The sequence below is a fragment of the Archocentrus centrarchus genome, chromosome 13 (genome assembly GCF_007364275.1).
Source record: "Archocentrus centrarchus isolate MPI-CPG fArcCen1 chromosome 13, fArcCen1, whole genome shotgun sequence".
Taxonomy (NCBI): Eukaryota; Metazoa; Chordata; class Actinopteri; order Cichliformes; family Cichlidae; genus Archocentrus; species Archocentrus centrarchus.
In genome coordinates, this window is record NC_044358.1 from 40912733 (window position 1) to 40929528 (window position 16796).

Genomic DNA, 16796 nt, shown 5'->3' on the forward strand with positions numbered 1-16796 from the left:
CCACTAGTGGGTTAGTGGGGTTTGGGAGGCCAATCTGAAATTGTGATCAGAGTCCACCTACACAGTCGCTGTTGCTGCGGTGCAGGGTTTTTGTGCCTTAGACTCTGGCAGAGGAATGAATATATTTATTTTGGCTTTAAACTGATTTAATTAAAGAGTTCTGGCGAGCATCAAATTAGTATCTATCAGCAGCTTCTAACTAGAAACACCACAAATGGGCACATTCTTCAAAGTTTCATGCAGTTTAAACATCAGCTGGCACGCCTACTGAGACTGATACTCAGACTTAAATAATGGAAGCTACTTGAGTTGCCAGTCAGGTGCCAGAGGACAATATCTTTTATCCTTTATAGACGACAGCATATTTCGATTAATGACTCTCCAATGAGAGAGACAAACTCGCCGGAGATGCTATCGTTGCAGGATTTTTCGGAAGCAGCCGCGGCAGAGCTGGCATGGAGCCTCTTTGGCTCTGCGGTGCGCTCGCATCCCCAGGCTCAGCTGGGAAGAGGCGGCGTGACTTAACTCACCCGAGTTGGTCATGAACTCAAACGGGCCACTGAATTCTCCATATCCGGCTGCTGTGCGAGCCCGCACATGGAAAACATAGGAGGTGAGGGGGGTGAGGCCCTTGATGTCGGTGCTCCTTGATGAGGTTTTTATGATGCGATAGCTTCTTTCATTCTGGTCCTAAGCAGAGGACAGAAAAAAACAAAACAAATAGTACTTATTCAAAGGTTGCTTTTGCTTTTGCAGTTCAAGAGAAGCTAAATCTCCCACGGCACCGCTCACCTTCTCATAGTACTTGACCTCATACTCCAGGATGACTCCGTTGGCTTTTTCTGGTGGCTGCCAGGCCAGTGAGATGGTGTGTCTTGTGATATCCTTGGCCTGGATGGAAGTCACTGGAGAGGGAGCTGGTGAGATGATCAAAGAAAGAAGGAAAGAAGGGAAAAAAAGTTTAGTCGGCTCCTTTCTCCAAGTCGTCCATGTTGTTTTCACCCTTGGAGACAATGGGTCTGTTCTGTGCTGCTTTCCTAAATCCCACACTCTCTGCTCCTGCTGAGAAAGTCAAACAAGCCACAAGGCAATCACTTCCATTTGTCTTTGAACTCGGCTTACGTTCCAAATCAGGAGTGTTACGAAACTGTGCGGCCACACAGCTGATCTGACAGAACGAGCGCGAGCTAAATGTTGCCAACTGATACAAGCTCTCCCCTGGCACTAGCATCGCACACGTATATGAATAAAATGAAATGAGCCCAACACCTTTGCATTTTTTTTTTTTTTGTCTTTAAGAGAGTAAATCAATTGGTTTTCATTAAAGCTCCAGAGAGCGATCTTATCTCAAAGCCTTTTCTGCGGCGGCTGATAATGAGGCCATATTTCAAGCAGCCGCGCTATCTGTGTTCAGACGCCTTTAACACGTGAAGGTTAAAGCACAGATAATGGCTTACACTCGCCCCCTCCCACCAGTGTGTCGCCGCTGCACAAATCAAACCTCTATCTCCAGGGAGTGTGACAACACGTAAATTGGGTCATACACACTCTCGACTTTACAAAGAGAAATCCATAGGTGCAGGAGAGATAGAGTTGTAAACAGAGGAAAAACTCATGTAAGGACTGAGTTTTAGGAGATATGGCAGTGGAGTCATAAGCTGATAGAATAAAAGGTACATAGATAAACATACAAGCCCAGACAAAAAAAGAATGGCTGTACCATCAGTGAAGTTACTGTAAACTAGAGAGAAATAAACAATCAAGAAAAGTAGAGAGAAACAAAGAAATGTTATTTTCTGGTAAAATGCAAATACTTTTTGATATATGCCAGTTAAAATGTTTGATTTCTTTTTTTTTTTTCTTTGTCTCCTGATTGCTCAGATTTGAAATAACAAATTACAAAAGCCAAAAATCACATATTCTGATAGCACAGGGTTAGGGTTAGGATAAAGGGCACAGAGGGTTAAAAACACTGATACTCCCAACAACCTCACTCACAGAGCCAGAACGAAACACAACAGAGAAAAACACTCCCACTAACGCCCAGGTAACCGTTCTTTATGGCATCTGCTCTTACGACTCCGCGAGGAACCGATCTTTGACCTCTGCCCCTCGCTGATTACTGTAACCTTACTCGTTCCAGACCATCTGCCTTTTAAAAAATTACAGTGGGGATGATTAATGAGGGGTTCACAGTCCACCGATTATGATTGGATTATCTATGACATTATATACATTCTCATCACTTTGACTGGGGGCTCCAGGGAGCCTAGCCCTCAAGCTAATGCTAACAAAACCCTGCTTTTAGCTGGGGATTGAGTTCAAACGGGCCTGGAATTCAAGCACCAGCCAGGGATTGAGTTTCAACGGGGTGAAGAAGAGGCAGGAGGGGGGGGGGGGGGGGGGGGGGCTTGCGGCTGGTGGGGGTCAACTGAGATGGAGAGGGATGGGATTGCAGACATCTCTTAGTAAATAGATTAACCCAAGGTTGTGTCATCCTGTTGGCCTAATGTGTTGCGTCTCCGTTAAACAATTACATGGCGGCCATTTGTATCCTCCGATCAATCTTAGCCGGCAGCAAGAGCCAATTTGAAGGCCCTCCTGGGGCCGACTGAGGATGCTCCGACTCCGAAAGGAAAACCCCTGAAGGGTCACAGGCCTTCATTCCCCAGAGGTAATCCACATATCCATCTTCCCCTGCGAAGATGACAGATATGGCGATTTAATCGCGTTCTGCTGCTCCTGTTGCATTTTTATTTTTCCCTTGACTAATGTGAGGATAAAGATGACAGATACCTTCTAATGGACATGACCAGGCAGCTCAGACACAAAAGAAGTGATCCATTAAGGTCTTTTTTTTTTTTTAAATTGGTAAAATAAAAAAAAAATGTGAACAAATTGTGCACAGCTAAACTTGAGATCCTAAACTGAGAAACATTCACCCGAGACAGGCCACACTAGACTCGCTGCCACCTCTGTAGATGAATTTAAATATGTGGGGCAGATCTGTAATTTATTACCACCCCCCCTGAACGCGTGGGCTAAACATGCCGGTGGAATAATAAGTGTTAGACGCAATGAATATTCAGATCTTATTTCAGAATTGTGCTCTCTCAGAAAAAAAAAAAAACTCCTTTACAACCTGCAACACACACACACACACACACACACACACACACACACACACACACACACACACACACACACACACACATCCTGGCAACACAAAGGAACTCATTATACAAACAGAAAGATAGAAATTCACATAGAAAAACATACACCTAGCCCCATTATCTCACACAGCTCAGACAGCAAAAAACTCAATCACTGCACCCATGCATAAATTATAATAGGTAAAAACCTGGCAGAGGCACACAGAGTTCAGGGTTTGGTTTGAAAAATAACCTTCCCAGCACAACAGTGGAGGTGGTGCCGCATTTTTTTTTTTTTTTTTTTTTCAGCTCGTTGAGCGAGCGAATTTGTCTTTGCGAGCGTGTTCATCACAAAGCATTTGTGCAGCGAAGAGCATCTGTGGTGGAGCATTTGGGCGAATATGCGGCCGATTACAGTTTGACATTAAAACAGACAGGGGCCAGGGGGGGGGCTGCACATGTGGTTGCCAGATTGGAGCCTGGTTGCCAGATTTGAGTCACTCATTTTTTTTTTGCCGCCGCCAAGGAAAAATAGTCGAGGAGGGAGCCGTTTTTCAGGGTGTTCGAGAAAATGGCTCCTGCTTACAAGATTCCCCGCTCACCCCCTTCCACCTATCTAGAGTCTGCCTCCACCTCCGAGAACACATTTCCACATGGGCCCTTTTTAGCCAGAGTGATGGAAACACACACATGCGCTGATGGAAGTGCCCACACACACACACACAAAATCCTTATGCACAAATTCACTTTTAGCCACCTGAAGTATGAAGCCCCACCACCACCACCACCACCACCACCACCACACACACACACACACACACACACACACACACACACACACACACACACACACAGAGCTCATGAAAGGGGAAGAAAACATCCATTTACAGCCAGGGGTCATTTCAAAGCTTGGACCCCCCCACCCACACACACACACACACAGCCCTGTTTCCAGCTTCGTGCAGTCCGGGTGAAAGGGTTACACCCCGGCTGATTTACGACAGTGGAATTGTTCGTGGCGACACATGGAATCTGACCTTCTTGTACACACATAACTACATGCCTGGTCTCAGATGCATGCGCATGCATTCAACAGCACTGCTCATTTCTATCTGCTGGCATTAATTTTTCTCCACTGCCCCTTCCTACATTTTCCTGTCACGCCAAAAAAAAAAAAAAAAAAAAAAGAATCTCAATCCTTTCCAACCTGCCTACCTCACTTCTTCCTCCCTAGCCGAAATTTGAACTTTTATGGGACGGGAGGTGGCGGGGGTGTCTTTTCCACAGCACTTATAAATCCTAATAAATCTATCATAATAAATGTGTAATCCTCGGTGTCTGGATGAGGGGAGGCGATACAGAGAGAGGGACAGCCACAGATGACTGGCTGGATTACCAGCGGCTGAAACCAGAGCTTCTAAAGCCCCTACCGAGCATTAGCAGGAAGAAATCCAATCAGTCTGGAGCTATTCTCTTTAACACGCACACACACAAATTGTGAGAGACACACGCACGTGCACGCAGACACACAGAGGACATTGTTTGAGAGGCAAATGTAGATCATCTCCATGCATACAAGCATCTCTGCAACACGTTTTCTTGCTTCTGGCCACGCATGCAGTCAGTGCTGCACATGTGCAGATACACACGCGCGCTCGCTCTAATAGAGCTTCCAGCTGCAGCTTCATATAACTAATCCTGGCGAACATTTGTGAAACATGCACCAGTGACGAGCCAAAGGCAACATCATCTATATCTTACAACTTCAAGTCAGCAGATTAGCCTCGAGCAGCCTCAGGGGGCCTTTGCAGTATGTGCGCGTGTGTGTACATGTGCGTGTCTTATTGCATTTTTGTAAGAATCTGTGTCTGAAAAATATGCACTTTTTTTTTTTTTTTGCACAACTGTGCATCAGTATGGTCAGGCTGACATGCTATTATGAGCCTTCAGCCTGGACTCCGGGGTGTGCTGCATTACGGCCCCCACACAGGCCTTTCTGGCAGTACTCGCAGCTCTCCCACAGGCAGCACATCCATTCATCTCTATCTTCCTGACCCCGGCTGATAAATCAAGCCACTGTGTCCTTAAATTGCCAGTCCAAGCCCTATTCAAGATATTCGCTTTTCCCAGCGATGGAAATTAGGGATAAAAGAAGACACAAAAAGGCACTTAGCTTGCCACCCAAGAGTAGCGCAGTAAAGCAGACCAAGGTAATGATCGTCTATAAGTGGAGGATAGAAGGGAAGGATGAAGAGAAAGGACCAGGGTCATAAAATCCATTTGCGCAACAACTGGTCACAAAATGGCCAAATGACAAAACAACAGGAGGCTTTGAACGCAGCCTTTGGCTAGAGGGCTCTTCTGCTCTGAAGGGGAGGCTATGGTTGTATTCTGCGACAACAATTATACACACATGCACAGACACACATAATCTAGCAACATTTGAAATGAATCCTCCACAGATCAATACAACTCATCTAATTCATTAGCTTGGGTGCTAAATATAGCACGGTGCCCCCATCGTCAGCCTAGGCTTCTCGTGCCTAATTATGCAAAACTCCAGTGAAATATTGCAGAAAATTATTTTCCTCTACTGAGAATCCATCATCATCCTCCTCAGTAATCACCCAGCCTTCCCCCAAATTATTCACAACTTTAATAAACATGTTTTCACATGCAGATTGCCCCCCAAAAAAAGTACTTCAAGCATTCAGCCAGCACATACAATTACTCTTTGGTAACATACACGCTCACACAGTCAACAAACTAGTCTGGGTTTTGTGATCTGTGAGAAATTGGGAGAAAACCAAAGACCCCCCCTGAACTAAAGTAAGCCAACATGAGGAATATATGTTAATAAGTGATTAAGCAGTCCTTTAATGACTGCGTGGTTGTTAGAATCACTTGAATCATCTCCAGTCATCTTACCGGCCTGGTTGGTGGTGACTGTCACTGACGTGGCCTGCTCAGGTCCTGGGCTCTGAGGTGAGACTCCGTTCACCGCCCACACCTCGAAGGTGTAGTTGGTGTGGGCCTGCAGCTCGTTGATGGACACCCTGGTTCCTTTAAGGCTCAGCTGCTGGGGGCTGAAGTGGATTCCGTTACCGCACGGTTGACAGCGCCGCCCGTCAGAACCGCAGCGTTTACACACAACATTGTATGTCAAGTCCTGGCGACCCCCAGAGCTCCGGGGTGGGCTCCACTCCAGGTTTACAGAGGTCTCGTTCACATTGGAGATGAGATGCACAGGCGCCGATGGAGGGCCTGCAGAGGGACAGGAGAGAGCTGGTGTAAAAAAACAGCATGCCAAATGCTAAGAAAGTACAGAGTTACAGTAATGTTTACTTGTGGTTACTGCTGGATGTAATGTGCCTGAAACTGAGAGCAAATCCATAATAGAAGCAGCTACATTTTCATATCATGATTCCATCTTACAACTTTTAAGCTGTTAGCTACTCATATGTTAGCCTTGCTTCGTGGTGAAATACACAGTTTAATTAAACTTCTGTTTAGACAGTTTTTATTCAGAACATATTTTTGCAGTGATTTAAACAGCAATCTGTAGGTTCAGAAATAGCTTCAGTAATGTAATAAATTATAAGCTAATTAGCTGTGTGCTCATGTTGCTTATGCTAATAAGCCACGTGAAGCTGTGGTGATTGGTGGTTCACAATCCATCCATTTATGTTCACTACACTGAAAAAAGAAAAGTGTTGGAACAACTTGATTATATTATGCCAGCTGGTAACACGTGATTTAATTGGTTACATTAGGTTAACAAGTCAGATCAACTCAATAGATTTAAGTTACACACAATGCACAGTATGTGAAACTTAACCTGCGCGCTTTCACTTAAATAAGTATAGTCAGAGAACAGGCTGTAATTACAAGTTGATAGAAACTGAAAAAATATACCACTGTCAGTAAAGCAGAAAGATGAGTGGGAATCATTTAAAACATTGCATTTAATACATCAACTACAGCTCAAACACCCTTTTTACAGTGTAGTAGACTAAATCATTCATTTACAAGGTCATTTAGTCAAGAGGTTTGCTTTTCAGTGGGTGGGCAGCGATACATAAGTCGTGTAAGATGATTTCTTGGTGGAAACCCTTTAATAACGGCCATCCGGTAAAAGTTGACGTTAATGTTTAAAGATCCTTCGGGTAAAGAGTGGCCTATAAATATATCAGAATAAAAATAATGAGTATATTTTTAGTTCACGATACGATCATGATGAAAAGCAACATTTTCCAGATTTCGGAACCGAACTTCAGATTTGGAAAAACTGTCTCACCACTATTAACAATAGTGCCACCTTTTCATAACCACTTCAAAAGGCTGTGAGTCTTGGGTGGTTGTAGCAATTAATTCTTTCCATACATAAGATGTGAACATGTAATTGACTTGGCTCTCCCTTTATTGTGAGCTGAGGCTTCTCGAGTTTCCTTTTAATGTCCTGTCCATTACAGAAAGGGAGGATCCCGTTTCACCTCAGTTAATTCAGAATGCTAACAGAAATCCAATAGGCCAACAGACTTCGTTCTGATTCCTGTAGAATCAGCTGGAAGGTGGCGGGGTGCCTGAGCCCGCTGCTAAGAGTGGGACTTTATGGCAGCCACTGAATAACTTTAGACGAAGTTAGCTTTGGACCCTGTCATTTAGTCCCTGCTTTGATATAAAAGCCACACGCTATAGTTTTATACGGAGCAGCTCCGCAGCTATGTGACAAACTTCCCGGCACATCAATCCCAATTTACATGTCAGCTCCGTTGTAATTAATGTGTTTTTTTGCGTTGCTTTCAAACATAAGCGGCAGTAATTGACTTAACTCTCCCTTTCTCTCTCCCCGTGTCTCTCTCTCTCCCTCTCTCTCTCTCTGACTAATGAAGCGCACGCGAGCTGGCTGGGGGGATCGATGCAGGGTGAAATATGAAAGCTAGTCAGTCCGCAGACGAATCATTTCACAACGGAAATTAATTATCAGTGTTATTTTTGGAGGAGCACAATGGCAATGAGTGATTTCACAGAGACACGGAGAGCAGCAGAGGGGACCGTGTGCAGGACTGCGCACGCACGGTCGCCCGAGGAGGAAGAAGCGCGCTTCGAGTGTTGGCGTATTAATGGAGACGGGGAAGTGTGCGCTCAGAAGGCGCTCGGCCGCGTGTGTACGGACAGGACTCCAGCGTTAGTCTGGCAGATAGCGGTGAATTTGCAAATGCTGAGGGGAAGCAGAGGCTGAGAGGACGGAGATGGAGGACAGAAGGAGAAGGCAAACACCGTCTGTTCACCCAGAAAGCAAAAAAAAAGAAGAAAAAGAAAAACTGATTTGTATGAAAGGAGCAGGTTTGGATGGTTGGATACAAGGAGGGAGGGAGGGCAAATAATGAACGTGGCTGGTGAGGAGAGGTATCTGCTTAAACTGCACAGCACACGAGCTTTGAGATGAAAGGATGCAGAATGGACTGTGTTAATAGTACCAGCACTCAACCTCCCCTTACCAACTGTAGCCCTCCATGAAAATCTATTAATAAATTCCCATTAAAAATCATGATAAAGCACTTACGCACCCTCCTTCTCCTCTGCTTTTTCATCTCCTCACCCACTTTTCCTCGTTATGGTCTTTCACCTCATTCCCCACGTCTGCTTCTCAGACAATGGGAACAAGTTACAGATGGGATTTCTAATTTAAGGTGCCTACCCAAACCATCATTATAATAGTGCCTTTGTCAGTGAGCTAGGTTTAACTAAGCCCTACACCAATTCCTGACACGCTATTAGAGATACTGGGCTGTAATCTGGACTTTGTCCAGATAACATAAATTTAAGTTAAAGGTAACATATTTACATAGTAGGGCTGGGGGAATTAAACTAATTGAAATTCTGGGAAATATAGATGTAATTCTGTTATGTAAACACTAAAGAAAATGCATCTTTAGCTTAGCTTGGCTTAGCTTACCAGACTAAAAGCAGCAGAAGAAAAAAAAACCGTTTTTGCTTTTGTATGTATTAAAATATATATATATATATATCTAATCCAGCAAACATGACTGAAACGCTCATCTCCCTGGTTAAACCTGATTGTGGTACGGTTGCAAAAAGTAGGTGGATGAATGATGATGCTGTTCGCAGAATACAAGTCTAGCCAGACCGTCTCTTGCAAAGTGAGAAATATACATCATATTATTGCAATGAAGGAATTAATGCACAAGGAAAAAAAACATCACAGCTAATCTGGTTAGTATTTGGTTTTGAACAGAAGGTCCCAGAACCTGTTCTCCATGTATACAGACTTGTATTAGTGTTTTTAAACTATTTCCGTTTATTTGCATGTAGAATTCTGTCTTATTTGTTTGCATGGTGAACCTAACGTGTCAGACAGTTATAAATATCACTTCTCTGTCCCCGATGTCAGCATCATAAATCCGGGGCCGGGACGTGCTGAGTGTGAGACCAGTTAGCTCAGCAGGAAAAGAAAAGGGGCTTGAAAGTGTCCTATCTCCATTTGAGGTCCCCTTAAGCTTGAACTGTTTAAGGGGACTTTTTTCTTTGCATTCTTTCTGTCAAGTGTTTTGATTGCTAACGTGGTTCATTTTCATTTTGGAACTATTTTTCAACCATGACGGTTATTCAAAAGCAAAATGTTTGCTGGGAAGCGACCAGTTCCCTCTACTTTCAGTCTTTAGGCTTTGCTAAGCTAACCGTATCCTGGCTCAAGCTTCATACTTCATATACAGACAACAAAGTGGTATCAATTTTCTCATCTCGCTCTTGCTAACAAACAGATAGCAAGAGTTGGGCGGCAGCACGTCCAGTGACAGGTGTGTGTCTAATCACCCCACAAAGGATTTTTTTTTGTTTGTTTCCTGCTAATACAAACCTAGCAACTGCACTATATAACTTTATGGCTGTATAAAATCTACATCACCATGTCAGTATTCCTCCCTGCATTCCACACAAACTACATTTGCCTGTACCTGTCGCTCTCCCAGAAGGCACCGCTGGGAACAAGGGAGCGTGGGAGAGCCGTCGGCTGTGACTGACACCCGGTAATTAATCCTGGGAGAAAGAACGGCAGGGGGAGACGGAAGCGCAATGCTCGCACAACCTTCATACAACGTTAGCTCAACATGGCCTCAAAATTCACACTCCTTATGGGAGGAATCCAGGGGGACACTTGGAAAGTTTCTCCTGAAGAAAGTTGGTGATTTCTTTTCCCACCTCTTCTTTTCTCTTCGTTTATGGCCTAGCAATTTGCTCAGAGCCTTATTTCTTTCTTTCCCGCCGCTCCTTCACTTCCATACCCCACCACCACCACCACCACCCCCTCCCCGCCTTAATCTGTCTTTCTCATTTTTACTCCATTCCCATTCTCCATCTTTCCCCACAGCAAGCTCCCACCCTCCCCACCCCTATCTCTGTCTGTCTCTTTCTATCAGTAATTGTTAGCCTAGTGTTGCGCAGGGCCGAGTTAGAGAGCCGGCTAAATTGGCCAGAGCAACGACCCCACCATTACCATCCGGCTGGGATTCATTCAATGCCCCCCTCGAGTCCTCCACAGTCTGGGCTCATTCCTCGCTCCGTCCCTCCTTCTTCCTCCACAAAACCACCGCTAAGAAAACTGGGGGAAAAATCTGAAAAACACATCAAGGGCCAACAGAAACCCCAAAATAGAGAACAACCCCTCCTTATAACCTGAACACAAGCAGAGCAAGCAGCTCCCACGGGTGTCTGACGCTGGTCCTCATTACTGCTTTGTGTGTGGGTGTATTTATACCCACACACATGGGTATTTTACCTAGGTTTTAATATTGTACACTAAATTGTGTTTGTGTTCAGTGATATTTTCTACTTGATGACTTTATTAAAAAAATAATGAAGCGTCTGTGTAGATGGATCTCAGAGCTCCAGTTGCAGAGCAAGATAATTTCTATAGGGGAGGCCGAGCTGAGACTCTTAGACACCATTACTTAGATTGCGGTGGCGCAGAAACTGATGTCTCACTTTTATTTTTCTACCTTGCAATTCACATGTAGTCCACGTAGTCAATTTTTTGGTCGTACACTCTTATCATTTGTTTATGTAGGCATGACTGCCACAAAAATACACCATGAGGAGCAAATATGCATATATAAATTATATAATTTGTTGTTACATAATTATTCTTGTTTAATTACAATTAATTAATTATTAATTAATTACAACAGCTAAAATCTGTACTTCACAAACTAATATAAAAGCAAGCTAGAGCCTGAGTACAATGGAATACAAAAAAAAGAACATGAACATGAAACATTAATCCCCAAAATGCTCAAAAAAATTGCGAAACTCTCCAAAGATGAAAAGATGGGAGGTAAATCATTTGATTAGTAAGCAGCTTTCACATTCACCTGTGGCATGCCCGACCAAAAGAAGAGTCAGATGAAAAAGGTGCAGGCACCGAGAGCGCGAACACAGCAGGACTTGTACAATGATGAAACTACACAACATCCAGTTTTAATCATGCTGCATTGCTCGACTGCAAACTAAGAGAGAGGAAAAGTGTTTTCAATAACCCATACAGGCGCGCGCGCACACACACACACACACACACACACACAGACACAGACACAGACATGCTCCCCAATTACCAGCGATGCTGGCTCGTTCCTAGCCTGACCTTCAGCAAAGCAAACTGGGAAATGAATTTAAGAGGCTTTTTTTTTTTTTTCTTCATCTGCTCTGTTCGTGACTCTGAGTGGGTTTTGAGAGAAACAGAGAGAGGGAGAGAGTGAAAACAAAATGTGGATGAGTAGGGATGTATGAGTGACAGCTATAATTACAGAGCTCTAACATGTGGGTGAGATGTAAAAAAAAAAAAAAAAATGTACAGGGAAGGAAAACAGCAGTCGACAGACGGGGTGAGAGTTCAAAGATCAAATGTTGACCGGCTGACGAGGCGGGGCAAAGGTCGGTAAGAGAGTCGGGCTAATGTTCAGTTCCTAACCGCCAAGTTAGGAATGTAGCTGGAATGACAAAGCAGGGTCCTATAAAATCAGTCGAGTAATGAGCTTCGACAGCTGTTACTTGCAGCAGCCGCTGTGAAATGCCGTACTGACTAACAAGACAATGGGGATGACCTCCCAGCTCATCCATTAAAAGAGGGCTAGTAATGCAGTTTATATGAGATGTGGCCAAACAGTGAGAGGATGGTAGATTAGCAGTTAATTATTTTCATTTATGAATACTTGGGATTTATCAATATTCAGCACTGCAACTTAACAGCAATTAAAATCAGGTGTAATTGTATTAAAGAATAAACAATACTCAATCAGATTTTTTTTTTTTTTTACAAAATGTTTTCCAGCACAGATTCTTTGTTGTCGAGCCATATTGTTTTCTTCAGTAATTCATAATCAGCAGCGTTGCATTTTTTTTTTCTTCTTGTTTTCCACTTTAATTTCTATCACAGGAAGCTGGACGCCCAGGTGGAGCTCGTTTGCCAAAAACAATATTACATGTCCTCTCGCAGCATGAAAAACAGCTTCAGAATATGTTTGTAACTCAAATCCAAGCAGAAATCCTTTTCGAAAGGCTGGTCCCTTATTAAAAAGGGTTAATAAATCAAACAAAAATTAGCACAACATGTGGGCGGAGCTTCTGTGCTCACAACCAGAGCCGTGTGCCTGGATTGACCATATTAGGGATATCTGCTCTTCCTGACATCATACAGAGCCAAGAGTAGAAACAGACCATTTAGAGCAGTCTGAAACCCGAGCTTTTGGCTTGTGGGGTTTATGTGTTTATACTCTGGCCAGATTATTTAAAACCTTGGCCATGTTTAATATGAGCATCCATCATTGTAACAGTACACGCATTTCAGAAAAAGAGGAAAAGCATAATAGGTCCCCTTTAATGGAGTTTTTGTTACAGCTCTACATTGTTGTCTGTCCTTCAAACAAAATACCCATTTCACTCCTTTCTATCGCCACTTTAAATGACGCGTCCAGTGACTGCATAAAAGCTTTTGTGCTCGCTCGTCTGAGTAAATACTTTCAGTGTTTAATGACAGTTGGAAAATCTGTGTAAACTCCATAGCACTTTGCAGCAAAGATGCAGTCAAAGTTGAAAATTTCCCAATATTAAAAATTCCCCACAGCGGACTATCGCTTTGGATCCTGTATAGATACCATGCTAGAGGGAAATAATTAGTTTAGGCACAGGGGGACTTCATCTGCTCTGATTCAGTGTGCTGTTTTGCTGAGTGATGAATCTACGGGAACTTGACAGAAAGGCGAGCCAACTATGAGCTAAGCACCTTAACAGATGTTTTGGTTGTTAAAATTGCTTTATGACACATACTCATTCATATACAAACGTCTCTCATATGAAAGTATGAATCTTATTATTTTCCCGTGAAATGGGAGCATAGGGATTTGGGCGTTATGTGTCTCTTTCTGTTCACTCCCTGTTTGTGTGTATTTCTACTAGTTTGAACTCCCAGTTCCATGACTCAGAGAGGGAACAAGGTATCATTAGGCAGCAGGATTGCTGGCAATATTTGTTATCGCAGACGTGGTGAGTCAGGGGGGTAGGCTTGGAAGGACCAAATTCACCAGCAGTTAACTCATAGGAGGACGGAGGAAAGTGAATACACACACAGAGAAATCTAACACTGAACACCTTCCTCTAGCTTGAGATGCATTTTTGCCTTCTCTTTTTCTCCCTGGTCCCCTTCGCTTTATTTTGCGTACATCTGCCCTTGTTTTCCTTTTTCGTTAGCAGCTTCTCACTGTTCACAGTCTGGTAGACTGAATCTGGGATGCAGTGGTTTTTACCCTCATTAGTACTATGTCACTGTTACCGATGACTAAGTACCACCTGAATTCAAAAGATACTTACTAAACCGGCACACACCTTTTTGATGCTTGCACAGAATGATTGTCTGTGTGGGTGTGTGTGTATGTGTGTGTGCGTGTGTGTGTGTGTGTGTGTGCATGATGGTGAGGCCGTGGCAATGCAAGCCTTAGCGCGCAACAGACTCAATACCCGTGTTTTGGTGAAGGCAGTCGTTCTGTGTGTGTGTGTTGGGGTTCTTTTCCATAACAGTGTTCGGTTGCGGCTATCTTTGGCTGTTCAGAAAAATCACTGCAAACCACAGCTTGTCATGGCCTACTGGTAATATAACTGTGTGTCATGAAGGCTACATGCGGGTGTACTTACGGGTGCAGGGCATGGATGCCGGGTCCGTTTCAGAGCGGAAGTATCCCTTGTCACAGGCACAGGAGGTGGAGCCTTCCCTGACAGAGTAACTGTGGAGAGGACACTTGGAACAGGCGCCGTCGGTGGCCAGAGCACGGTAGTAACCAATCTTACAAGCTGAAAAGATAAAGACACAGAGGAAATGAGGTGTGGTTAGATGGGATATTGGTCACCATGCATGGTCAACATGAAATACACGTATATCACTTACTAGTTCTAGAAGTTAGACTTAGAACCTGGAAGGCTCTGTATAATAAAATGATTTTAGCTGTATGCCGCTGTCCTCATAGAAAAATTGCAGCTAAAACTCATTGAAAGGATTTTTGGATGGTTTTGCTCATAAATCAAAGTATGGAACAAAAAATTTTGATTTGATAACTGTGCTAGATTGAAAGTCAGAGGAACACCAAAGTTTTTACAGTTCACAACATCTCTACCCACAGTATGGACTGCAGTATATCAAATACATCCAGTTCCAGCTAAGACATTTCACTTATGCAAACTTCTTGGGATTACAGGAAAATATCAACATCAGCCAGGAACGTCTCTGGAGCTTGAAAAAGGCGACTGGACTTCTTTTTGTTTCTTGAAGACGTTTCACCTCTCATCCGAAAGGCTTCTTCAGTTCTCAACCAAACGGTGGAGAGACCCAGGTATTTAAACCCCTGTGGGCGTAGTCCCCTGGAGGTCTCTGCCTCTGCCTTACCACAACATATTTTAAATACAATGATGGATTCTACAGACAGAAGCATGGATGTGCCATGGGCTCCCCAGTGTCTCCCATTGTAGCCAACCTTTACATGGAGGAAGTGGAAAGTAAAGCTCTTGGTTCTTTCAAAGGGATGGCACCTAGCCACTGGTACAGATATGTAGATGACACCTGGGTCAAAATCAAAACCCAAGAAGTAGAAGCCTTCACTCGTCACATCAACTCAGTGGATAAATACATACGTTTTACCAGGGAGGACACCAGAGATAACAAGTTACCATTCCTGGACTGTGCGGTGCTTATCGAGGAAGATGGAAGCCTCAACATTGAAGTTTACCGGAAGCCCACACACACAGACCAGTATCTCCTCTTTGACTCCCACCACCCTCTGGAACACAAACTTGGGGTGATCAGGACCCTACAACACCGTGCGGAAAGTGTTCCCTCTAAGGCAGAAGGGAAGCATAAGGAACACACACACATTAAGAAAGCCCTCAAAACATGCGGTTACCCCAACTGGGCCTTCATCAAATCAGCTAAGATGCACAGGAATGAAGGCCAAACACAAACTACAGAGAATAGGAAGGACAAGAGGAACGACATTGTCATCCCATATGTGTCAGGCTTGTCAGAGAAACTCAGAAGAATTTTCTCCAAGCATGACATCTCAGTATACTTCAAACCAAGTCACACCCTAAGACAAAAACTGGTTCATCCCAAGGACAAACCCGCCAAACACAAGATCAGCGATGTAGTGTATGCTGTTCAGTGCAGTGAAGAGTGCTCGGACCTCTACATTGGTGAAACCAAACAGCCTCTTCACAAACGAATGGCACAACATAGAAGAGCCACCTCGACAGGACAAGATTCAGCAGTACATCTGCATCTGAAGGAAAAAGGGCACTCTTTTGAGGATGCCAATGTTCACATTTTGGACAGGGAAAACAGATGGTTTGAAAGAGGAGTGAAAGAAGCCATCTATGTCCACTGTGAACAACCATCATTGAACAGAGGAGGTGGATTACGTCACCAACTTTCCCCCGCTTACAGTGCTGTCCTGAGCTCCCTTCCCAGACGTCTCAACCCCCATTCACACCTTTGTTCCAGTGACCTCAATAGGCCACAGGAAACAATGGAGCGGAGTCCTAAATTGGTTTCAACTGAGGTGCCGTTTACACGAAGCCGTTTTCACTGGAAACGGTGTCGTTTGATGCGTTTCAGCCTTTCGTTTACACGATGGCGTTTCAGAAACGATCCGCGTTTACACGAGGACATGTGAAACGATGAAAACGATGTAGTTCCCATGCCAGGCCACAAGTTGGCGTTGGTTTTCTCTTTGCAAAGTTTGTTTACGCAAGACGCGCATGCGTGGAGTGACACAGTAGGTAGTGCGGCAAATTGGTCATTACTTACAAAACGGCCAATGTGAGAGGTTTTGTGTGGACCGATGATGAGGTTGGATCACTGCTGCACACAACGCTGAATTACAAAACGGTAAAAACACAGGAAAAGCATAAGAAGCACTCGTGAATCCGCGAGTACTGTTTATCAGTTTGCGCGTGCACGAAAAACTGGCCGTCGCAACCATAGTGCGCATGTGCGAGTCGAGCGTTTTCAAATCACCCCGGTTTCAAGTGTTTACACGAAAACGCAAGCCGGTGCGTTTCTGAAACGCTCCACTCTGGACCCCGTTT

General features: G+C 44.1%; 1 protein-coding gene across 3 annotated transcripts in view; it reads right to left on the minus strand.

Annotated features, from left to right (window-relative positions):
• The window catches only part of epha4l (eph receptor A4, like), a 58040-nt gene that overhangs the window by 15172 nt on the left and 26072 nt on the right, over nt 1-16796 (minus strand). For all 3 annotated transcript variants that reach the window (XM_030743700.1, XM_030743699.1, XM_030743701.1), the window contains 4 exons: nt 14355-14510; nt 6081-6416; nt 793-917; nt 531-690 (listed from right to left, as the gene is read on the minus strand). In XM_030743700.1, the coding sequence (XP_030599560.1) occupies nt 531-690; nt 793-917; nt 6081-6416; nt 14355-14510 (777 nt within the window). The remainder of the gene's footprint in view (nt 1-530; nt 691-792; nt 918-6080; nt 6417-14354; nt 14511-16796) is intronic.